The sequence below is a fragment of the Rhinolophus ferrumequinum genome, chromosome 17 (genome assembly GCF_004115265.2).
Source record: "Rhinolophus ferrumequinum isolate MPI-CBG mRhiFer1 chromosome 17, mRhiFer1_v1.p, whole genome shotgun sequence".
NCBI lineage: Eukaryota > Metazoa > Chordata > Mammalia > Chiroptera > Rhinolophidae > Rhinolophus > Rhinolophus ferrumequinum.
Genome location: NC_046300.1, coordinates 48,460,707 through 48,486,423, shown reverse-complemented (window position 1 = coordinate 48,486,423; position 25,717 = coordinate 48,460,707). Strand labels below are relative to the sequence as shown.

Genomic DNA, 25,717 nt, shown 5'->3' with positions numbered 1-25,717 from the left:
GAATCTGTCAACAATGCACAACAGTTACCATTTCCTCAGCATTTACTATGTAGCCAGCTCTATGGTAAGTGCGCTTCATGGGTCATCTCACTTATCCTCATAGCAGTCCTGTGAGGTAGGTACAGTACTTTTATCCCCCTTTTACAGATGGTGCCATTAGCACAAATAAGTCAGTTGTTAAAAAGTCACATAGCCAAGTAAACAATGGACACAGGATTTTAAAAAGTTAACATGAATAATGTCCTTTACTTGCTTTTTTCACTCAGCAATATAGACAACATTCCCATGTGTTTCTATGGACCTACCTAAATTCTTCTAATCATAGGATATTTCCTAGTATAGGTGTATCATAACCTATGGCTGTCTCGTTCCCATTTGGTGGATATATAGGTTGTTTCTGCTTTTTCACTATTATAGATAATACTGTGGCAAACATCATTGGTTAGGAAGCCTTCCACACATTTGTTTTAGATGAAAGATTCTTAATAGTACAATTACTGCTCTGAGAGTTTGTGTCTTTTAAATTTTTAAAGGTTAAATTATTTATCATTAAGTTCCTTTTCAAAAAGGTGCTACCAATCTATAATCTCAGGTTCTTCCATTTATCCACCTTCCTTGCCACCAGATATTTGTAAAATTTTCACAAACCTGAAAGGTTGAAAAATAGTATGTATTTAAAATTTGTTATTTTCCTTACTAGCAGTGAGATTGAGCACCTTTGTATAAGTACTAACTCTGACTTTTTAATGTGGATTAATTACATATTTTGCGCAATTTTCTTTCTTATCGAATTATATGAGCTCATATATGGAAATTAACCCATTATTTTATATTTTGCTATTTTCACCCACCTCGTTTGTCTTTATTTATTTATATTTATTGAAGTATAATTAACATATTACATTAGTTTTCAGTGAACAACATAATGATTTGATATTTGTGTACATTGCCAGATGATCACTACAATAAGTCTAGTTAACATCTGTTACTATACATAGTTAACAAAAATACTGTTTTCTTGTGATGAGAACTTTTAAGATGTCCTCTGTTATCTTTGAATTTTATTTATGGCGTCTTTTGCCATGGAGAAGTTTTATACCTTTATGTTCTCTTTGCTGTCTTTCCTTTATAGTTTCTTTAAAAAAAAACAAAACACAGATTTGATCATTTCCTTTCCTTGCTTAAAAATAAACAAAACCCACCTTTGATTTCTTCCTATTGAAAGACAGTATAATACAGTGTTTGGGGACATGGAATATGGACATTTTGCTCAATTTGAAGCCTGGTTCTACTCCTTCCTAGCTATGGAACGCTGCCAGGTCAAGCACCTCTTCTGTGCCTGCTGCCTCGTGACAACAGCACTTTGTGGAGTTGTTGCGAGTATTAAATGGGTTAACTCTCACTGCGTTAGTTGATTTCAAGTTTTGGTTTCAAAATGAGTCAGAAATCCACAAAAAACAAAAAGTTGATATTTTGAGTCTTTTATACATTTAATAACAATTTGAGCTGCTTTGTCTATAAATGACATTTTTATGTAGAAAAATTTCCTATTGTTATTCATTCTTGAAAAACACAAAAAAATATAGAACCATTCATTCGACTATATTCTACTGTCACATTGAAAGGGTTTTAATATGTTTAAGTGTTTAGGACCGCACTGAGCATATAGTACATCCCGAGTAACTATTAGCTGCTGCTGTTCCTTCTCTTCCTGTCCAGTTTGATTGTGTGCTGCTTACCCTATTGGTTCTCTTGCTCCAGCCACAAGGGCTTTCTCTCAGTTCTTCCCTCCTTAGAGCCTTTGTATGTGCTGTTCCCTATACCTGGAGTATTCCTTCCCTTCTCCCCCTTTTGCCTGACTGCTATTTCCCCTTTAGTCTCAGCTTACATACCATTTTTTTCAGGGACACTGTCTGTCAGTAACCTCTCAGTTTAGGGTAGGTCTGCCGTTATGTTTTACTATGTAAGTATTTTAAATTGTTGGCTTCATTAGTCTGCCCCCGGTTGAAATCATGTCTCACTTTACCCTTATCCCATAGAATAGTGAATGGTTAATGAGCTGGTGTTTGCTAAATATGGAGGGTGAATTAATTGGTAGGTGGAATAGTAAAATTTGAATGTTTTGGGCTTGGGGTAGAAAAGTAAACTGAGAGAAGACAGCATATTTAGGGGATTTAAATCTTTCTACCAAGTTTCTATTTAGCTGTTCCTACCTGAAACTGTGGGTTTCAGTCCTTAGTTGTATGATATGATTGGGATAAGTAGCAGTTATCTCAAATAGGATATTCATAATTTTAATAGTAATTAAGACTTTCTCTATGCTCATTACGAAATGGAATTTTAAAATCTGAAAAAGTTCTTATACTTACTTTACAGATTAAAAAATTGATATAATATGGTCTATATAAGATTGCAGAGTTATCAGTAGAGCTGGAACTAGAACCTGGGAATCCCTATTACCCATCAGAAGCTGTTGTGCTTCAGGTAACTTATACCTTTTCAAGCGGTATATTAAAATTTAAACTATGGAATACTATTCGGCAGTAAGAAAAGATGAAATAGGACCATTTGGGACAACATGGATGGCTCTTGAGATTATATGATGCTAAGCGAAATAAGTCAGACAGAAAAAGCAGAGAACCATATGATTTCACTGATATATATGTGGTATATAAACCCAAAACAACAAAAGAACAAGACAAACAAATGAGAAACAAGAACTCATAGACACAGACAAGAGTTTAGTGGTTACCAGAGGGTAAGGGGGGTGGGGGATGGTAGATGAGGGTGAGGGGGATCCAATATATGGTGATGGAAGGAGAACTGACTCCGGGTGGTGAACGCACAATGTGATATACAGATGATGTATTACAGAATTGTACACCTGAAATCTATGTACCTTTACTGACAATTGTCACCCCAATAAACTTGAATTAAAAAAAATTTAAACTAAGTTGTTCTTAATGTTTAAAGTTCTTTTATGAGGTTGATTACTGGGGGCTCTAATACGTACTCAGAATCTTTCTGAAAGGTAATAGAGCTGCTTGATCCTGTGGAATATCACCCCCTACAGCTCTGGCTGCTGAGTAGCATCTATTCCACTCTGAGGACCATGTTCTGTATTGTTGCCCTTGTGGTTCGAGTTAGTTTAGGTCATGCCTTCCTGTAACAGCTCCTTTTCCCTCTTTCATTTACTCTTTATATATACGAAGGCAATATCATAGATTGTTTTACATATGTAAAGCAAGAATAAATAGATTCATCAATGCTGCAACTTGGGTGAACTTCAAAACACACACACACACACACTAAGTGAAAGAAGCCAGAAGCAAAAGGCCACATATTGTGTGATTCCATTTATGTGAAATGTCCAGCAAAGGCAAAATCTCTAGAGACAGAAAGCAGATTAGTGGTAAGGGATAGAATGGGGAGCAACTACAAGTGGGAATGAAGTTTCAGGGTAATGGAAATATTCTAAAATGGGATTACAGTGATGGTTACACAACTCTGAAAATTTACTAAAAATTATTGAACTGTACACTTAAAATGGTAAATTTTTGTATGTGAATTATATACCAGTAAAGCCGTTTTTAAAAAAAGAATAGATGAGTTCAGAGCTTATTTTGCAGGGGTTCTCTTTATAAGTGTAATTGTAGACTAATATAATTGATACTGTTTTTGGTTCTGCATAATATTTTAGATAAATTGAATGGAAAACTAGACAAAGTAATATACTTTATCCTGAATCTTATTCATTGGGTGAGACAGAGCATTGAAAGGTAATTACCGCCCCGCCCCCCCCCAGAATTCATTATGAATTAGAGTTTTATTGGATTGGAATCAGGGTTCTTAGTACTATAATCAAAAGTTTAAAAGGTAATGATTCATATATATGTTGATTTCTTGTGATTTGTAGATATCAAGATCTTGATACACACTTCTCTCACACACACACACACACACACACACACACACACACACACACACCACACATACAGCCCAATCTTCAAAATTAGAAAAGGTGTCAGTTTTTTCGCTAATCCCATCTATTCTGCCATTGTTTTTTTTTTTTTTATCTGCCCTCTCAGCACACTGTAGTGCCGTGGCTTATGAATGAGAAAACATGCTTGGGCTTCGAGCTATTTATGTGTTCCTTTTGATTTTTCAGCACTTTCATCTGGACCCTTGGATGCCCACTGACAGATGCTTGAGACCTGCAAGTAATCTTCAGATCATAGCAGAACTGTAAGGCCTATCCTTTGTGTGGAGAGGAGATACTCCATGTGCTGTGGAAATGAACGGGGAGCAGCAGCTTGATGCAGGTATTGGTTTTTGTGAGCAGAATTCATTCTGTAGAGGGCAGAATTATATTACCTACGTGTGTTACATTGTCTGACTTGTCTTTCTAACACTAAATAGGAAGCTCTTTGAAAATATGAGTTACCTGGCAGACAACCTGGCACTAGGGGGTACTCAATGTTTACTGAGAAAGTAAATAACTTTATGAAGACTTCTTTTTTAAAAAACAAAAATTTAATTTTGACCGTTACTTTTGAAGTAATAGATTTATAGGAAGTTGTAAAGATAGTACTGACAGGCCCCAAGTAGCTTTCACCAGTTTCTACAATTAGGTATATCTCATATAAGTATAGTATAGTATAGTATAGAAGCTATTGACATACGTATAAAGTGTATGTTCTATGTCATTTTATCACGTGTAGATTCCTGTAAACACCACCTCAGTCAAGATAAAGAACTTCCCCAAAGAGCTCCTCTGTACTACCCCTTCATAGTTAAAACCTATCCTCTTTCCCCCAACCTTCCCTAACACCAGGTATGTTCCTCATCTCTCTAATTTTATCATCTCAAGAATGTTACATACATAGAATCATGTGTATGATTACATAGAATCATGTACATAGAATACATAGGATGTGACTTTCTGAGATTGACTTTTTTCACTCAAAATAACGCCCTTGAGATCCATCCAAATTCTTACATATATTAATAGTTACTCCCTTTTATTGCTGAGTAGCAGACAATGGATGTATTACAGTTTGGTTAACCATTCATCTATTGTAGTACATTTTGGTTGCTTCCAGTTTTTGGCTAAAGCTGCTGTGAGCCATTGTATACATATGAGATGCGATCAAACAATACGGTGAATGTTGAAATAAAATTTATTACTATAAAAGGCACATTGCTATTAATCCTGCTCAAAATACTCCCCCTCATTTCAAACACACTTATCCCATTGTTCTTGCCACTTTCTGAAGCAGTTCTGGAAGTCTTCTTTCTTGAGTGTCTTCAGTGTGCTGTAATTGCTGCCTCAATGTCCTGAATCCTTTTGACTTTGGGAAAGAGCCAGAAGTTGCACGGTGCCAGATCTGGTGAATAAGGTGGATGAGGACACACCGTAATGTTTTTATTTGACAGAAATTGCCATATACCAGAAGCGATGTGTGACAAGGAGCATTGTCATGATGGAGGATGATTTACGGCACACTTTAAAACACACCTTCTCTCAACCGTAGCTCACACTCGACTGACTGCACCAAACTAGTTGAAACTTGTCACACACTGTCACACAACGCTTCCTGTATTGAAGGATCCCTGCCTGTTGGAGGGAACTTGGCAGCAGCATTCACCATATTTGTGATCACAACAGAAAGACTCCATGTCACACGTTGCTTCTGGTATGGCAATTTCTGTCAAATAAAAACATTACGGTTCTCATCCACCTATTCACCAGATCTGGCACCGTATGACTTCTGGCTCTTCCCCAAAGTCAAAATGACCATGAAAGGTAAATGTTTTGAATCAATTCAGGACGTTGAGGCAGCCATGATAGTGCAAGTATAGACACTCACAAAAGAGGACTTCCAGAAATACTTCAGAAAGTGGCAAGAATGATGGGATAAGTGTGTTCGAAGCGAGGGGAGTATTTTGAGGGGATTAATGGCAATGTATCTTTTACTGTAATAACTTTTTTTGTTTTATTTAAACATTCACCATATTGTTTGATCAAACCTTGTAAAATTTCACTTTTCTGGGAAAAATGCCCAGGAGCACAATTGTTGGATCATACATTTAATAATGTCAAACTACTTTCCAGGTAGGCTGTACCATTTTACATTCTCATCAGCAATTCACATCCTTCCCGCCTTTTGGTATTGTCACTATTTTTTTCTTAAGTCATTATGATAGGCATGTAACAACAGCTTATCCTGGTCTTAATTTGCATTTCCCTAATGGCTAATGATGTAGAACATGTGCTTATTTGCCATCCTTGTATCCTCTTTAACACAGTGTCGTCATGTCTTTGGCTCATTTATTAATTACATTGTTTGTTTTTAATTAGTGATTTTTTTTTTTTTTTTACTATTGAGGTTTTTAAAAAACAACTTTATTTTGAGGTATTTTCTTTGAGATACAGTTCACATACCATAAAACTCACTTTTATGGTATGTGAACTGTATCTCAAAGAAAATACCTCAACAATTCAGTGGTTTTTAGTATAGTCACGAAGTTGTGTGACCATCACTACAATCCAATTCTAGAACATTTTCATCACCCCCAAAAGGAAACCATTAGCAAACATTTCTTGTTCCATCCAACTTCTGGCAACCAACCATTAATATACTTTCTGTCTCTATGGATTTACCTATTTCTGCTTTCTTTTGATTAATGTTTACATAGTATATCTTTTTCATTCTTGCACTTTCAACCTAACCATGTCGTTATAGTTGAAGTAATCTTCTTGTAATGGCATGTAGTCATTTTAAAATATTCAGTCATATAATTGTGTATTTAGACCATTTAAATTTAATGTAATCATTGATAAGTTATGGCTCAAGTCTGCTGTTTTTGTTCATTTGTTTTCTCTAATTTTTTGTTTCTTCCCCCCCCATTCCTTCCAGTTTTTTAGACTTCCATTTTGATTTGTCTGTAGTGTTTTTGAGTGTATCTCTTTGTATAGCTTTTTAATGGTTGCTCTAGGTATTATAATATAAGTACATAATTTATCACAGTATGCTGGTATCATTTTATTAGTTTGAATGAAGTATAGAAACTTTATGTACTTTTATATCTCTTTACCTTCTCTTATTTATAATGCAATTGTCATAAATATTTCTTCTACATACTTAGACTACATGCCACATCAGATATTAAAAGTTTTGCTTTGTCAAACATAATTTAGAAAATTCAAGAGGAGAAGGAAAGTATATTATATTTTAAAATATTTTTACTCTTTCCATTGTCCTTTACTCCGTCCTGATTTTCCAAGATGCCCTTCTTCTGTCATTTCATTTCTGTTTATAGAATTCCTTTTAGCCATCTTTTTAGAATAGGTCTGCTGGTGATAAAATTTCTTCGTTTCCCCTCATCTTTTTATTTATTTATATATTTTTTAATTAGTTTCAGGTGATTTACACCCCTCACAAAGTGATAACTCCCCCAAGTCTTCTATCCCTCTGACATCATACATAGCTGTCATACCACCATGTGGTTTCCTTTCATCTTGACAATGGTTTGATTTCCCCATTTATTATTGAAAGATATTTTTGCCGGATATAGAATTCTGGGTTGAAAGTTGTTTTCTTTGATTTATTGAAAAAGACTGTGCCTTGTGGCCTCAGTGGTTTCTGACGAGAAATCTGCTGTCATTGGAATCCTCTCTCCTCCCACCTCCCTTAAGAGAGGTATTTTTTTCTTGATGCTTTCAAAATATTTTCTTTGCCTTTAGTTTTCAGAAGTTTGACTTCGCTCTATCTTTGCTCAGATTTCCATGGGTTTATCTTGTTTGGGGTTTTCTTAGCTTCTTGCCACATTTGGAAATTTTTCAGCCATTATTTCTTTAAATACTTTTTCAGCTATGTTCTTTCTCTTTTGGGACTCTGATGACACTAAAGTTAGGTCTTTTGTTGTTGTCCCACAGCTTTATGAGGATCTTTTCATTTGGTTTTTTCAGTGTTTTCTCTGTTGTTTAGATTGGGTGTTTTCTCTTGTTCTGTCTTTAATTTTAGTGGTTCTTTACTCTGTCTTCCCCATTCTACTGTGGAGCTTGTCTATGGAGTTTTCTTTTAGTTATTGTATTTTCATTTCAAAAATTTCTATTTTGAGCTGAGGAGGGGTAAGGGGATGGGAATAGCTCCAACTCTGCTGCTCTAACTGGTTCAGTAGCTTATCTTGAGTAGATGCTTTCTGTGCCTTCAGTTAATTTCAGGACTTTGAAATGATTGATTTTCATTGGTTAGCCAGTATTTTTGCTGCTTTTCTGCGAGAGTGGGTACACTGATGTACTCACTCTGCTATTTAGCAAGTTGATTTATTTTCTTGTTTTAAATGTTATTGTTAACTCATGGGTTTAATATATATACATATGTGTTGAGTTTGAATCCATTGGTATTATAATTCATTTGATGATCCAATTGCTCCCTTTTAGAGTAATGAGAGTTCTTTCACTTTGGTTCCTGTGTTCTTTTGAGGTAATGTCATGTATCTTTGATAGTTCTAGTCCTAGCTTTCTGGTGTGGTAAGATTCCCAGGTACCTAAATTTACAATCTGCCATATTTCTAAGGAGCTTTTTTTTTTTCTTTTAAGTGGATATGATATTTAGAGACCACAGTCTGGTGCTGGGATGCTCATTGATACTAGGTTGTCAGTTCTTTTAGGCCTTATCCCGTAGACATAGCTAGAAAATATACAATATTTTGAAGAAAGAAGATAATCAGATGGCTTCATCTGATATTTATCTTTAGTTTAAAATTACAGGATTTTTATTACTTTGATTTTATGCTTGTGTCTTTTCTTTTGGAAATGTGTTTTTTCGTAATGATGTTCATATCATTACTTATTGGCTTTTACCCTATAATACTTCTATAACTTTTTCAAAATAACAATACCAAATTCCAAATATCAATAAGACAACAGTGTGTAGTTTAAGATATTTTATGGTTTTTTGTCTTTAAATATATTCCACTGGGGTTTGCAGTATTTTAATATGATTTATAGGAATCCTGATTTCCTTGTGGTTTTTCTACCAACAGTTAGGCGTATTTGTTTCAGAGCATTTTCAAGTTTTAGAAATTTTTTTCTTTTGATTTCAGTATTTTTCTAAATTGTATAAAGTATCTACGTAGTTATAAAGTCAAAATTATATATAACAACATTCCCACTTTCAACCTGATGCTATTAATCCTTTTCTTCTTCTCCATATACTAACTAGTTTTATTGTGTTTATTCTTCTATTGTTCATTTAAAAAATAAACAAATATGTGTATGTACATATATATATATATTTATATTCATACCTCTCTCACCTTATACAAAAAGTAGAGATACAGTAAAAATTGCTCTGTGTTTATAGTTTCATTTAATATATGCTGGAGATTATTCCACATCATTATATAGAAATTGTTTTTATTCCTTTCTACAACTGTATAGTACTGGATGTATAAACTATAGATTATTCAGCCAGGTCCTTATTGATGGACACTGGGTGTTTCCAGTCTTGGTATTACAAGTAGTGCTGCAATCAATAGCTTTGTATATATGTCTTTTTGTATTTTTGCCAGCATATCTTTGGGATAAATTCCTAGAAGTGGGATTGCTGGATCAAAAGGTAAATACATATGTAATTTTGCTAGATATTGTCAACTTTATTTTCACCAGGGTTATGTCATTAATCTTTACCTTCTTAACTTATGGCCTCATTATAGAGTATGTTGTCAAACTTTGGAATTTTTTCTCCTCTGGTATCTCACTGTTATTTTAATTTGCATTTCCCTTCAAATGAGTAAATTTGCACATCTTTCTGTATGTTTAAGGAGCATTTTCTTTTCTTTTTGAAATCTTCTTCCTGTATTTTGCTCGTTTTTCTATCAGATATTAGTCTTGTTTCTTCTCAGTTTTTTAGTAGTTTTTAATATATTAGAGATTTTAGTCCATTAATTTATTATTTTTATTGTTGTTTATTTCTTATTTTTAAATTCACATGCTGTGTCTGGGCCTAGGATCCTTGTTAAGGACTGTGACTGTCCAGCCCTGTTAACGTTTTAGTAAGGAAATTGACTTTCCACTGGCCCATACTTCTATGAAGCTCCCAACGCAGTCTTTGTTAGCTTGTATTTCTAATGAAAAATTTCAAATACATACATTTCAAATACATACAAAAAGCAATATAAAAACACCCACATACCTATCATAAAGAATTAATGTTAATATTGTCTAATACTTGTTTCCATTTTTTTATTGTGGTAAAATATCCATTATATAAAGTTTACCATTTTAATCATTTTTTTGAAAGTGTACTGTTCAGTGGCACAGCCATCACCACGTCCATCTCTAGAACTTCTTCCATGTTCACAAACTGAAGCTCTGTACCCTTTAGACACTAACTCCCCATTCCCCTCTCCCCACAGTTCTTGGAAACCACCATCCTACTTTCTGTCTCTCTGAATTTAACTGCTCTAGCTATCTCTTGTGAGTGGAATCATCCAGTATTTGTCCTTTTGTGACTGGCTTATTTCCCTTAGCATAATGTCCTCAAGGTTCATCCATGTTGTAATGTGTGCCAGAATTTCCTTCTTTTTAAAGGCTGAATAATATTCCACTGTATGAATGTACCACATTTTGTTTAATCTATTCATTTGTCGATGTACACTGGGGTTGCTTCCACCTTTGGCTATTGTGAATATTGCTGCTATGAACATTTGTGTACAAATATCTGTTTGAGTCTCTGCTTTCAGTTCTTTTGGGTATATACCCAGAAGTGAAATTGGTGGATCATATGGTAATTATATTTTTAATTGTTTGAGGAACCACCATATAGTTTTCCACTGTGGCTGTACCATTTTACATTCCCAGACCAACAGTGCACAAAGATTCAAATTTCTCACGTCCATGCTAACATTTATTTTTGGCTTTTTTTTCTCATCACAGTCATCCTCCGGGTGTGAGGTGGGAGCTCATTGTGGTTTTGATTTGCATTTCCCAAATGATATTCAACATGTTCTCATGTATTGTTTCCATTTTTTAAAAAAAACACACATTATAATACAGTTTAACCTTCTTTTGTGCTCCCCTCCTAATCCTCTTTTCTTCTCTCTATTCCCAAACGTAGCACTGTTGAAATTGATGTATATTCTTCCCATCCTTGTTTTTATACTATTGGTATGCATGTATTTATAAACATTATACTGTAAAGTTTTGTTTTGAAGCCTAAATTGTATCCTTGTGTTTATCATTCTGTTCCTTCCCTTTTTACTTGATGTTTTTTTTTGAGATTTAACTATGTAAATAATTAGTTCATTCATTTCAACTGCTATATAGTAGTACTCCATTGTAGGGTTGCCTTCATTGATCTCTTCTCCTACTGACTGTTTCTGTCTGTTGCCCGTACAGACAGTACTTTGGTGTGAGCATCCTTGTATTTGCCTCCTTGTGTTTGTGTGAAGCATGGGATCCCCTAGGATGTACTTATTCAGCAACTATTTATTGCAAACTTGCTAGTGCCAGGCATTGTTTTGGGCAGTGGGGATATATCAGTGAACAAAACCTCGCTCTTAGGGAGCTTATGTGAATTGTGATTATTAGATTATGGAATGTTTGAATCTTTGCTCATTCAATAAAAAGTTTATTGAGTCTCTGCTGTGACAGAGATATAGGAGTGACCAAAACAAAGTTCCTGTCTTCATAGAGTTTACTATCTAATAGAGAAGAGAAAAAGATATATGGTATGCTGTCAAATGGAAATGAATGCCTTGAAGATAATGGAAGCAGAGCCTGGGGGTTTCTATTTTAGATGGGTACTGGTAGAAGGCTTCTCTGGAGAGATGACAATTGAGTAGAGACTTGAATGCAGTGAAGCTGTGAATGGCACTGGAGAATGAATCTTTGAGCTGAGGAAATAGCAAATGCAGAGGTTTTGAGGAAAGAGCATGATTAGAGAAAAAGGGGAAGAAACTCAGTGCCACTTGAGTGCAGTGACCGAACAAGAGGCTGTTTGGGAATGAAGTGGCCGGGTAGGTAGCCAGAGTGTCAGGTCATGTAGGGCCTTGCACTCTCCCAAAGAGTTTAGATTTTATTATAAATGTGTTTAAAAGGTGGACAGTGTCATGGTTAGGCCTTGGGCTAGAAACATAGCAATAGAAATGGTAGGAAGTGATTAGATTTGGGATATGTTTTAAAGGTGCTACCTAGAACATATTCTGATAGTTTGGAAGTAAGATGTGAAAGAAAGGGAGGAAAGCAAGGATAACCCCAAATTTTTTGGATTGAGCGAAAATACCAACTAGTGGTATCTTTTACTCAGTTGGAAAGTAGAATATTAAGGAAGAATCAGACTGAAAATTCAAGTTTGATATGCCTGTTAAGTATCTCAAATATTTGGTATTAGATACTAATTATAATCTAAAGTGATTGTAATAGTTACACTCTAACCAGTTTTGTCTGATACATTTGGGTGAATCCCAGATGGATCCCAACAGGAGACAGAATGTCACACGTCTTTGCTGTTGAAATTTATTGATAATCAGTGAAGTAAAACCAATTAACTTGTGAAGTAAATTGTAAGTTAGGTTTATTACCAAGTGTATGTTTTTGTACCTTGAGTTTTCTTTACTTGGGGTTCACCAGTTTTTGTTTTGTTTTTAATTCCAGATGCTGGATCTGGTGTGGAAGAAGTGGAATTAAACTGGGAAGATTATCTGGAAGAGACAGGGTCCACAGCAGTTCCCTATGGATCTTTTAAACATGTAAGCAGTAATTGTATTTGCTTTACTGTTTATATCTGTTTCCTTTGACTGATTGTACTATCATTAGAGAGTTTAGAGTTATTTCAAGTTGGGGCACTTGAAAGAATTTCAGTGTTTTTTGCTTTTCCCTCCCCCGCTACCCTCATTAAGAAAACTTGACATAGTCTTAAAATTATTTTTGGTTTTGTGCATTTTCTGCATTTAATGCAGGAATTGTCTTTTTGACTGGTCATAAATATTCCTTTATTTTGGTCAAAAAAACTAATAAATTGAAGAAAATTATTTATTTTCTTGCACTTTACATTATAGTATTTTGTGACTGATGGTTTGCTCATTGAAAGTAATTTCATTAACTTTTGCTTTCTTATCAAACTGAGCATGAACATAAGTAATGTCATGCAATGGGTCATATTAGTGGCCTGAACAGCATAACAAAATAACATAGACTGGGTGGCTTAAACACCTGAAGCTTATTTTCCTACAGTGTTGGAGATTGGAAGTCTGAGATCAGGGTGCCAGCGTGGTCAGTTTCTGGTGAGGGCTCTTTTCCTGATTTGCAGATGGCTGTCTTCTTGCTGTATCCTCAAGTGACAGAACGTGAGAGAGCAGGCTCTCTGGTGTCTCTTCTTATAAGGACACTAATCCTGTTGAATCATGGCTCCACTCTTATGGCCTTATGGCCTCATTTAACCTTTACTGTTTCCGTAAAGGTTATATCTCCAAATATAGTCACATTGGGAGTTAGGATTTCAACATATGAATTTTGGGGGAACACAATTCAGTCTATATGAATGTTCAATAGGACATCATTCCTTTGTTTTAGGATTTGCAAAGACACTCATGCTTGCTGAATATTGTCTATGATTTTGTGAAGTTGGATTGTATTCTTGTAGGTGTTTTTTATAAGCTAAAGAGTGCTAGTGTTTTCAGTTTGTCATCATTTAAAAATTCAGTCATAATAGTTGTCCTTTTTTATTATTTCTTGATTCATTTATTTCTTAAGTTGAAGTGCTGAGCCTTACATGTTTTAGGTAAGAATTTTATTTTATATTGCTTTGGATAATCTTTTGTAATTGTTTTCAATACTGTTTTAACATGGCAAGTCTGTTAGTGAGTCTGTAATACCTTTGAATTCTTGTTTTTAATGTTATTACTAATCTGATATGTACGAGGTATGACAATTAAGTTCGCGACCTTGTTGCAACAATGTTGCTAACCTTTTTTTGATATCAGAGGGATTACTCACTATGAATTTGTACCAACTGGACAAATAGTTAACCAAGTTTGCTATTTGGAAGTGCTGAAAAGGCTGCGTGAAAAAGTTAGACGACCTGAACTTTTCGCCAACAATTCATGGCTCTTGCATCACGACAATGCACCAGCTCACACGTCTGCGAGGGAGTTTTTAGCCGTAAACAAAAACCTGTTTTGGAACACCCTCCCTACTCATCTGATCTGGCCCCCACCCTCCCTACTCATCTGATCTGGCCCCCCCTCATCTTCTTTCTGTACCCGAAGATAAAGGAAATATTGAAAGGAAGACATTTTGATGTCATTCAGGGCATCAAGGGTAATATGACGACAGCTCTGATGCCCATTCCAGAAAAAGAGTTCCAGAATTGCTTTGAAGGGTGGACTAGGTGCTGGTGTCAGTGCATAGCTTCCCAAGGGAAGTACTTCGAAGGTGACCCTGGTGATATTCAGCAATGAGATATGTAGCACTTTTTCTAGAATGAGTTCGTGAACTTAATAGACAAACCTTGTATTTACACAAACTTGTTTATTTATACTAAAATACAAATAGAGGACAAATTTCTTGATCAAAATTCTGGTCTAAAAAAAGTGTCACTTTACAGAGTCAGATTCCATCTTCTATTTGACAAAGCAACAAGGAGAATGAAAAATAAATACATACTCTCTCACTGTCAAATTAGGAAATATTTGTAAGCCTCAATCAGTGTATGATGAAGCGCTGCCAAATATACTGAAAATCAAGAATGGGTGTAGGAAGATGCTGAGAAGGGATGCCTATGGCTAGAAGATTGCAGGCAAATCTGATACAACTCAGATCTCCAATGGAGGTGGATGTACAAGCCACAGGCAAGAGTTTTATAGGACAGAGTTTGGAATAAAGGAGTGAGGGAAGAAGGAATTAGAAATAAACCACATTTGCAAGGAGGACGAGTCTAAGGTAGTAAAAAAGCCTTCCTCATTGTACATGTCTGATGGACAGAAGAGTACCCATGATGGGAAAGGTACTAGGCTTTACATGGATCTTCTAGAATAAAATCTTCAAGCTGCTAGGGAAAGGGATACAAACTCTATTTCCCCCGGGGTACTGGTGAAGATCCTTTGCAGCCTGGAGCTAGAACAGAAGAACTAAAAGCCCTCTGTCTTTGGGAGATGGGTAAAAATACATACTGGAGCATTAGAGGTTCCCTGCTGTTGGGGGAGGGGTGGGATATCTGAGAAGTTCTCACCCCCAATACCCAGAAACTCAGAACCTAAAACTGAGGCTGAATCTCTGAGAATGCCTTTTCCTGCCTGTCTCTGACCACTAGTTAGAAATGTTGGGTAACAGAGGTTTATTTGTGGAAGAGAGGCAAGAGTATGGAGAGATAATGGACTGTGAGATGCAGTCATGAAGAGAAGACCTAAATCTGAGCGTGAAGCAGCAAAGATTAAGGGAAAAAACCCTCTGGCAAATGAGCCTGCATCCTAAATACCAGAAAATACTGCTGGAATTGGAAGCCTGTGGTGCACTGTGAATAACTCTAGCGACAGCAAAACCCCAACCCAGCTCCACTCCTAACTAGATTGACTTAACTTTCTCCCTCAAACTTAAGGCGTAAGAACAAACATGCTCATTCCAGGCATAAGTACTATTTGCCTCAGTCTCGACTGTTCTATGCAGGTTGTCTAGCTTTCAACCAAATATTATGGGACGCATAAAGAAGCCAGGGGAAAAAAACAGCAAACTGTCAAGAGACAAAGCACTCAACAGAACTAGACTCATATGAACCAGATGTTAGAATTGTCAGACAGAATTTTAAATAACCATGATCAGTAAGTTAAAGGCTCTAACAAAAAAGGTGTACAACATGTATGAACACAAAAGGGATTTCACAGAGATGGAAACTATTAGAAAGAATAAAATGGGAATCATAGAAAATTAAAAACTTGGTAACAAATGAGGAATGCCTTTGACAGGCTCATCATTAGACTTGACAACAGATGAGGAAAGAATCAGTATACTTGAAGATAAGTCAACAGAAATTGCTCAGAGTGAAACGCAAAGAGAAAAAATAGTGGGAAGAAACCAGATCACACACCGAACAGCTGTGCACAATATAAAAAAGTCTCATGTATGTATAATTGGAATCGCAAAAGGAGAAAGGAGAGAAAGTGAGAAACAGATATTTGAAGAGATAATGGCAAACAATTTTCTAAAGCAAAGAAAGATACCATACCACAGATTGAAGAAGCTTAGGGAATGCAAAACAGAATAAATAATAAACAACAAACTAAACCCACTCAAACACATCATAAACAAACTACTGAAAACCAAATAGAGAGAATCTTGACAGCAACCAGAGGAAAATAGACTCATTACATAGAGAGGAACAAATACAGAATACAGCATTACAACAAAATTATTTTCAGAAACTATCCAAACCAGAAGACAATTGAGTAAGATCTTTAAAGTGTTGAAATAAGTAAACTTATCAACCCAGAATTCTATAACAAGCAGAAACTTACTCCAAAAGTAAAGGAGAAATAAAGACTTAGGAAAACAAAAATTGAGAGAATTCATTACCTGCAAAAAAAAATTAAAGGAAAATTTTAAGGCAGAAGGAATTTAATATAAGGCAGAAACTTAGATCTACACAGAGAAATAAAGAACAATTGAAATCGCATAAATGTAAGTAGGTACAAAGTTTGTTTTACTTATTTTTACTATGTCTAAAAGATACCTGAAACAAAAATGGTAGCAATATATTGTGTGTTTATAGCATATATAACTACAATAGCACAAAGGATGGGAGGAAGGATTTGGGAGTATATGGTTCTAAGATCTTTATGCAACACATGAAGTGGTATATTTGTAAGTAGACTACAGTTAATTAAAGATGCATATTGAAAACACTTCAGCAACCAGTGAATTAAAAAATATTGTGTTAAAATATACATAAAATTTACCATTTTAACCATTTTAAGTGTACAGTTCAGTGACATTAAGTACTTCTTCAGTGTTGTACAATCACTACCACTCTCCATTTCCAGAGGTTTTTTTTTTATCTCAAACAGAAACCCTATATCCGTTAAACTCCCCATTTTCTCCTTTCCCTAGCCCCTAGAAACCCCTATTATACTTTCTGTCTTTATGAATTATTAACCTATATCACACAAGTGATATCATACAATATTTGTCTCTTTCATATCTGGCTTATTTCACTTCACACAATGCTCTTAGCATATCATTATACAGTTGACCCTTGAACTGTGCGGGCACTGACCCTCTGCACAGTTGAAAATCTGCATGTAACTTTTGACTCCCTAAACACTTGACGGCTAATTTGACCAGAAGCCTTACCAATAACATAAGCAGTCTATTAACACATATTTTATGTGTTATATGTATTATATACTGTATTCTTACAATAAAGTAAACTAGAGAAAAGAAAATGTTATTAAGAAAATCATGGGCAGCCGGATGGCTCAGTTGGTTAGAGCGCAAGCTCTTAACAACAAGCTTGCCGGTTTGATTCCTACATGGGCCGGTGAGCTGTGCTCTCCATAAATGGATGGAAAGCAACGGCTTGAGCTTAGAGCTGAGCCACCAGTGGGCAGCCGGTTTGTTCAGTGGTTAGAGCGCAGTGTTCATAACACCAAGGTCGCTGGTTTGAGTCCCACATGGACCAGTGAGAAGCAACTGCTTGAGCTTGGAGCTGGGCTGCTGGTGGGTGGCCGGTTTGCTCCAGTGGTTACAGTGAGGTGCTCATAACACCAAGGTTGCCGATTTGAGTCCCACATGGGCCAGTGAGCTGCGCCCTCCACAACTAGATTGAAAACAATGACTTGACTTGGAGCTGAGCTGCGCCTCCCACAACTAGGTTGAAAAACAACAACTTGACATCCTGGAAAAACACACTGTTCCCTTGTATTCCCCAATTAAAAAAAAAATAACAGTATTTGGTGGAAAAAAATCTGCATATACTAAGTGGGCCCATGCAGTTGAAACCTGTGTTGTTCAAGGGTCAGTTGTACTTCTTTTTTTAAACTTTTTTTAGTGGTTGCCTTTGAGTTTGCAGTATATGCGTACATTTACAACTAATTTAAGTCCCCTTTCAAGTAATACAACACCACTTCATGAGTAGTGCCAGTACCTCATAAAAGAGTATTCCCATTACTCCCGTCCCTTATAGCATTGCTGTCATTCATTTCACTTATACGAGTACATAAGCTACAATCACCAAACACCTAGTTGCTATTATTATTTTGAACAAGCTGTTGTCTATTAGATGAATTAAGGATAAAAAAAATCTTAATCTACATTTATTCCTTTTCTAACCCTCTTCCTTTCTTTATGTACATTTGAGTTTTTGAACTATATCATTTTCATTATTTCTGAAGAATTTAACACTTGCAAGGCAGGTCTACTGATGATAGAATCCTTCAAAGTTTATTTGTATGAGAAAGTCTTTATTGATTTCGCTGGATGCAAAATTCTAAGTTGGTAGCTTTTTTCTTTCTGTAATTTAAATATTTTACTCCACTCTCTTCTTGCTTACGTGGTTTCTGAAGAGAAGAATGATATAATTTTTATGTTTGCTTCTTCTTAGGTAGAGTGTTGTTTTTTTCTTTGTCTCCTTTATATGTGTGTGTGTGTGTGTATGTGTGTGTATGTGTGTATGTGTATATATGTGTGTATATATATATATAGTTTTTTCCACTTGAATATGATATGCCTAGGTATAAATTTTTTTTTGGTTTTTATCCTGCTTGATCTCTGGGCTTCTTGGATCTGTGATTTGGTATCTAACACTGATTTTGGGAAATCTCAGTTATTATTGCTTCAAATATTTCTTCTATTCCTTTTTCTCTTCGCCTAGTATTCCCATTACACGTTACACCTTTTGTAATTGTTCCATTATTCTTTGATATTGTTTCATCTTTTTCATTCCTTTCCAGTTTTGTAAGTTTTTATTGACATTTTTTTTCTACCTCACTGATCGTTTCCTTGTCTGAACCCAGTCTCTTACGTTTCTGGTTTCTAGCATTTCCTGTTGATTCTTTCTTAGAGTTTCTATTTATCTGCTTTTTTTTTTCTGTTTTTGCATGTTGCCCTCTGTTTCAATTTGAGATATTTCTTTTTTAATATAATCATTTGTAGCTATAAATTTCCCTCTTACCACTGCTATCAGTGCCTCTCCTAAATTTTGGTAAATTTTTATTTGTCTCAAGGTATTTTCTAGATTCCCTTATGATCTCTTCTTTGACCTACAGTAGTTCCCCCTTATCTGTGGTTTCACTTTCCATGGTTTTAGTTACCTGTAATCAACTGTGGTCCTAAAACATTAAACTGAAAATTCCAGAAACATAATTCATGAGCTTTAAATTGCACGCCATTCTGAGCAGTGTGATAAAATCTTGTGCCAGTGCCATCCTGCACCATTCCATTTCATCCTGCCCAGGACATGAACCATCCCTTTGTCCAGCAGTATATGTTCCCTGCCCATTAGTCACTTGGTAGCCATGCTTGTTATCAGATTGACTATCACAGTATTGCAGTGCTTGTGTTCAAGTAACCTTTATTTTACTTAATAATGCCACATTCATACAACTTTTATTATAATAGATTTTTATAGTTCTGTTTTATTATTGTTAATTTCTTACTATGCCTAATTTGTAAATTAAACTTTATCATAGGTATATATATATGTATAGGAAAAAACATAGTATCGGGTTTGGTACTATCAGCAGTTTCAGGCATCCACTGGGGGTCTTGGAACATCGTCCCCGTGGATAAGAGGGGACTACTGTATTGGTTAAGAGTGTGCTTAATTTTCATATATTTGAATTTCCTAGTTTTCGTTCTGTTATTGCATTCCAGGTTAATTGCAGTGTCATCAGAAAAGATACTTAGTATGATTTCAGTCTTTTAAAGTTTGAGACTGGTGTTTTGGACGAACATTATGGTCTATTCTAGAGAATGTTCCGTGTGCACTTGAGGAGAATGTGTTGTTGAGTATTCTGTCCATGTCTGTTAGGTCTGATTGGTTTATTGTCATGTTCAAATCCTCGGTTTCCTTTCTGTCTGGTTGTTATATCCATTTTTGATTGTAGGGTACCAGTTTGTTTAGAGATCATCATAACTTTAATATTAAAGCTAATATGAATATTTTAGGAAAGGAAAGTTGCAGAATAGTGTTACTCATGAATACTGATGCATAAATACTTGCATACAAAATAAGAGCAAACTGAATGTAGCTATATTTAGAAAAGATGATATATTAATAACGAGTGTATTTTTTCTAGGAATGCATAGTGGTTTAACATTTGAAAATTAGCATAATTCACTGCAGTAGCAGAATAAAGGAGAAAAATCACATCATCTCAATATATAAAGAAAAATTTTTGATAAAGTTCCACACCTACCATGATAAAACTCTTGGCAAACTATAGGTGGGAATTTTCTTAGCTTGATAAGGGATATCTATAAAAAAGCTACAGGAAATTTTATTAATGGTAATATGATGCATGCTTTCTTTTTAATATGGAGCAAGACAAAGATACTGGCTAACATGACTTCTGTCTGATATTGTGCTGGAGGTTCTAGCCAATACACTTAGGTAAGGAGAACAATAAAATGTATAAAGATTAGGAAGGAAGGAAAAAAGTATTATTTGCAGATGAATAACATAATTTGCAGGTATGTTAATGAGCAATTTCAGCAAGATTATTAGATACAAGGTAGCATTAAAAAATCTATTCCTATATACCAGCAACAAACAAAAATTGAAACTGAAAGATATGATTTATAATAATATAAAAACATAAAATGGCTAGGAATAAATGGAATAAAAATTTGCAAAGAAATTTCACACCATCATTGATATATGTTAAAATAAAGGACTATACCTTGTTCATGTAATGGAAGACTCACTATTGTAAAGATGTCAATTTTCTCTAAATAGATTGGTAGATTTACTGCAACCTAAGTCAAATACCAAAAAAAAAAAAAAAAAATTTTTTTTCTAGGTAGAAATTGGCAAGCTGATTCTATAGTTCATGTGGAATATAAAGGAGCAAGGATAGCCAGACACAACTAAAGAATAAGATAAAATGAAAAGACTTAATGTACTAGATATCAAACTTAATTGAGGCAGTTGTGCTACTCTAAGGACATACAAATCAGAAACAGATCCACTTTTGTAGGGACACTTGATTTATAACAAAGGTGGCAATTTACAGTGGTGAGGAAAGGTGGTGGGAAAATTGTATATGCATTTTCAAACAAATAAAACCTCCCTAATATAATATTTAGAGATTAATTTAAGGTGGATACTAGTCCTAAATATGAAAGGCTTGTAGAAAATAATATAGTACAATATTTTTTCTGACCTCTAGGAACAGGGGGACATTTGCTTAAAAATACAGAAAAAGCACTAACTTTTAAAAGGAGAAACATTGATAAATCAGACTTATATTAGAATTATGAACCTATGTTCCTTAACACCATCAAGAAAGTTAGAAAATATTTTTAACAAGTAACTGACAACTGATACCGAAAATACAGACTCAATAAAACGTTGGCAAGAAACTTAGGCATTTCCCAAAAGAAGAAATCTAAATAGTTAATAAAGATAAAGGTTCTCAACTTCATTAATCAGAAAATGCAAATTAAAATCATGATGATATATGTTACACACCTTCTAAAATGGCTAAAATGAAAAATAAAATACAAAAATGTTGGTTAGAATGCTGGAGCAAAAGGATTTTTGCTACTGGGAGAGTAAATTGGTGCAACCACTTTGGAAACCAGTTTGACTGTTATAGAAATCCATGTATGTATGCACCAAGAAACATACAAAAATACTCATATAATCATGGCAGTATTATTTATAGTCTTCCAAAACTGGGAAGTACTCAAAATGCCTATAATTAGTAGTATTAGAAACGATAAATTGTGGCATATTTGTATAATGTAATACTGTATAGCAGTGAAAAGAAACTACTGTTATATGCAGCAGCATTTATGAATCTCATAAGCAATGTTGTATAAAAGAAACTGCACAAAGAAAAACATTCATGATGCATGATTTTATTAGCCGAGTGTGAAAACACAGGCAATATTAAACCATAAATGCATTCAGGGTAATGATTACCTTTGAGGAGTACAACAGGGTATAGAGATCAGAAAGAGGAGCAATTTTTAGACAGAATGTGGGACTTTCCCTCCCTGGCTCCCTCCTTTCCAGGACTCCCCTCACTTTCCTATAGTTGTGATTGCCACATTGCATTTTGTGGTCAGGTCTCCATAGTCTCCTCCCGTGTTTGAGAGTTCCTCATTCTTTCTTTGTCTTTCATGGTCTTGACACTTTTGAAGAGCGTATTACTTTTTGGTTAGTTTGTAGAATATTCTTCAAGTTGGATTTAGTTTTTCTCATGATTAGCTTGGGTTTATTCAGATTTGGCAAAAATGTCGTAAAAATGATTTTGTGCTTTTATTGTATATCAAGGGTGTATGATATTGATGTTTTCAGACTGGTGGTATTATTAACTAATTAACTTTGATCAATTAGTGTGGTTTCTGCCAGATTTCTTCATTGTAATGTTACTGTTTTCCCCTTTGCAATTAATAAGAATCTTGCAAGGAGAACCTTTGAGATCATGCAAGTATCATAGTCATTGGAGTCATGTTAGCATTGACCCGTGAGTCTGCCTGCAGGTTATTTCTATGGTTGTCTAAGGGTGGTTTTCTATTTCCTTCACTTTTTTCAATTGTTAATTGGTCTTCTACTCTAAGGAAGAACTGGCCTCTCATCTCTCTTAATTATTTTTAACAGTATGGACTCATGGATATCTATTTAAATCTATTGATTATGATTCATTACTTTTATTATTTATTTTATTGCTCAAATTGTCCCACATGTGACCATTGGGAGATACTTCTAGTTGACTCCCATGTCTTTTCCAAACGTCTCCATCATTTTTGGAGCATTTCCTTACTTTCTGGCATCACAAGATACTCCAGACTCTTATTAGTGTGTTTTCCCTGCCCCGGAATTGTATTCAGTTATTTCTCCATGGAGCCGTACTTATTTATTTAGAAATCAAGATTTGGACACTAAATTTGCTATTGCTACTGAGTATCATCACTTATAGTTCCTGTCGATTCACAGAGCTAGGAGATACTTATATATTAACATATGCATATATACACATGTATATTTTTTTCTGTATCTGTCTGGAATCATGACCTCATTCTGATACCTTGATTCCAATTCAGCACCACAAGATTCATTCCCTTCTTCCCCTTCCTTATTTTTACTTCTTTTTCCTACAATGAGAAACCTTTCATTATCCACAACATATTTATTTATTCTTAGTATACATATACAGTAGTTCCAGAATTGTTAACCCATATCTTTGTGACTATATAATTTGTCATGTAAATTAGGACACTTTTGAGAGACAAAAGGGGCATTATTAATTATTATTCAAAGACAACAGGTGTAAACAGACTTTCAGGGAGACTGAGAGGTGCGGCTCCCTGCATATGGTAATATTATACTAATTTTTTATTATTATTATTGCTTATTTTTGTCCTTTCCCTTTTGTAGTTTCATAAATTTTCTTTTGAATGATCTAGAAATCACTCTTGAAAACATAATGTGTTGAAAGCTGTTAAAATGGTGAACATTTAGCGATTTATATACTTAATAGAAAACATTTCTAATCATAATAGACTGCTGTGGTGAAAATATTGAGTTCTATTAAAATTCCTTCCGAGTCAGATGGAACAGAGCAGTATTGCTATTCCCTGTTTTGTTTGAATCACTCCTATGAGTTAGAATTGGAATTTCTCAGATTTCCCTTGAGAAGATTTTATTGCGTTTAGTGTTTCAGAATTGTAAGCCTTAAAAAAGAATGTCTGCCAAAGAAATACTCATTTGAGCTACCTGTCTGGTGATTGATAACATTTCCCTGTTCAGGTGGACACACGTTTGCAAAATGGATTTGCTCCTGGGATGAAACTGGAGGTGGTTGTGAAGACAGATCCTGAAACTTACTGGGTTGCCACCATCATTACTACCTGCGAGCAGTTACTCCTCCTCCGCTACGATGGCTACGGGGAGGACCGCAGAGCGGACTTCTGGTGTGACATCAGGAAGGCTGACCTCTACCCCATTGGGTGGTGTGAGCAGAATAAGAAGACCCTCAAAGCCCCAGAAGGTAATAAAATACTGCCTGTCAAGACATAATAGGATATTGCAGTAGGAAAATCAGGGCTGTCCACCATCTTGAGGTTTTCAGTCTCCCACACACATAGGTTTTCCTAACTTTTGGGGGTTAGTGTTTTGAAGGAAAATATTTATAAGGAATGATGCACATGTCCTATTTTTAAAAATTATTTTCTGTGCTCCATAAAGCCTCAGGTTTTTATGACAAAGGGAACAAACATCAGTTGCTTAAAATCCTGTAAGACTGTGAGGCTCTCTGAATTTGAGACATGTATTTCTGGTTATCTTAAAGTATGTTGGGCCAGGTTGATCTAGTTTTGACTTTATTGTCCTTTCTCCTCTCATCCACAAGCGATCTGGAACCTATAAACTCTAAAAATGAACCGACTGAAGCTTTCTTTCAGGAAAGAGCCCCTCTGGGGGTGGAATGCATATTCAGCAAGTCAGAGACAATAGGACAAAAGGAAGAGAAGGATCATATAAAGGTAGAGAAAGGGACGAGAGACTGCAGATTTAAGAAAATACCAGACCTTAAATGTTTTTCTTTCAACTTCTTATTTTGATATAATTTCAGATATGCAGAAAAGTTGCAAAAATAGTATAGAAAATTCTTGGAGACTTTTTGCCAAGTCTTCCTAAATGTTGACATTTTACTTTAACCTTCCTTTCCACCCTCCCTTTTTCCTCCCTCCCTCTCTTACACACACACACACACACACACACACACACACACACACGTTTTCTTAATGAACCATTTGAGAGTCAGTTGTACACATAATACCCTTTTCTCCTAAGTACTTCAATGTACTCCTAGAAACAAGGACATTCATGAGCACAGTAAAATAACAAAATCAGGAAATTAACTTTGATATACTGTTATTTAATCTATAGACCTTATTCAGTGAAATGTTTTTTATAGTAAAATAAAATCCTAGTTCATATTTTGCATTCAGTTGTCATGTCTTGTAAGATTCCTTTAATGTGGAAAAATTCCTCAGGCTTTCTTTGTCTTTCATGACTGACATTTTTTAAAGGTACAGGCCAAATTTCTCAAAATGAATGTGTGTACATGAACTTTATTTTTTAACATAAATAAACATTTGTTTTTTAAGTTAAAGTGAATCAGTTTAAAAAGTCACCTGTGGGGAAAGAAGGGAATAGAATGAAGGGGACATGGATAGAAGCTAGAGATGAATTTTGAACAATGTAAATATTTTATATAGCTGTAAAACAAAATGAAGTTTTAAAAAGCATTTCTTAAAAAACAAAAGCATAATCAAAGAAATGTAACTATGAATGGAGCTTGTGAACTAACTATCCAGAGATGAACCATTTCAGTGACTTTTTTTTTAAATTAAAGTTTATTGAGGTGACAATTGTTAGTAAAGGTACATAGGTTTCAGGTGTACACTTCTGTAATACATCTATTTATCATATTGTGTGTTTACCACCCAGGGTCAGTGACTTTTTGTACAATAATTTAAACATAT

At 35.0% G+C, this 25,717-nt stretch overlaps 1 protein-coding gene across 10 annotated transcripts in view; it reads left to right on the top strand.

Moving 5' to 3' along the window:
- The window catches only part of SFMBT1 (Scm like with four mbt domains 1), a 106,345-nt gene that overhangs the window by 48,672 nt on the left and 31,956 nt on the right, over positions 1 to 25,717 (top strand). For 8 of the 10 annotated variants that reach the window (XM_033132599.1, XM_033132601.1, XM_033132604.1 and 5 more), the window contains 3 exons: positions 4,169 to 4,322; positions 12,665 to 12,759; positions 23,979 to 24,219. In XM_033132599.1, the coding sequence (XP_032988490.1) occupies positions 4,295 to 4,322; positions 12,665 to 12,759; positions 23,979 to 24,219 (364 nt within the window). In that variant the 5' untranslated portion in view covers positions 4,169 to 4,294. Of the gene's footprint in view, positions 1 to 2,376; positions 2,485 to 4,168; positions 4,323 to 9,579; positions 9,627 to 12,664; positions 12,760 to 23,978; positions 24,220 to 25,717 lie in introns of all 10 variants that reach the window. The other 2 variants (XM_033132605.1, XM_033132603.1) reach the window with 2 other exon arrangements.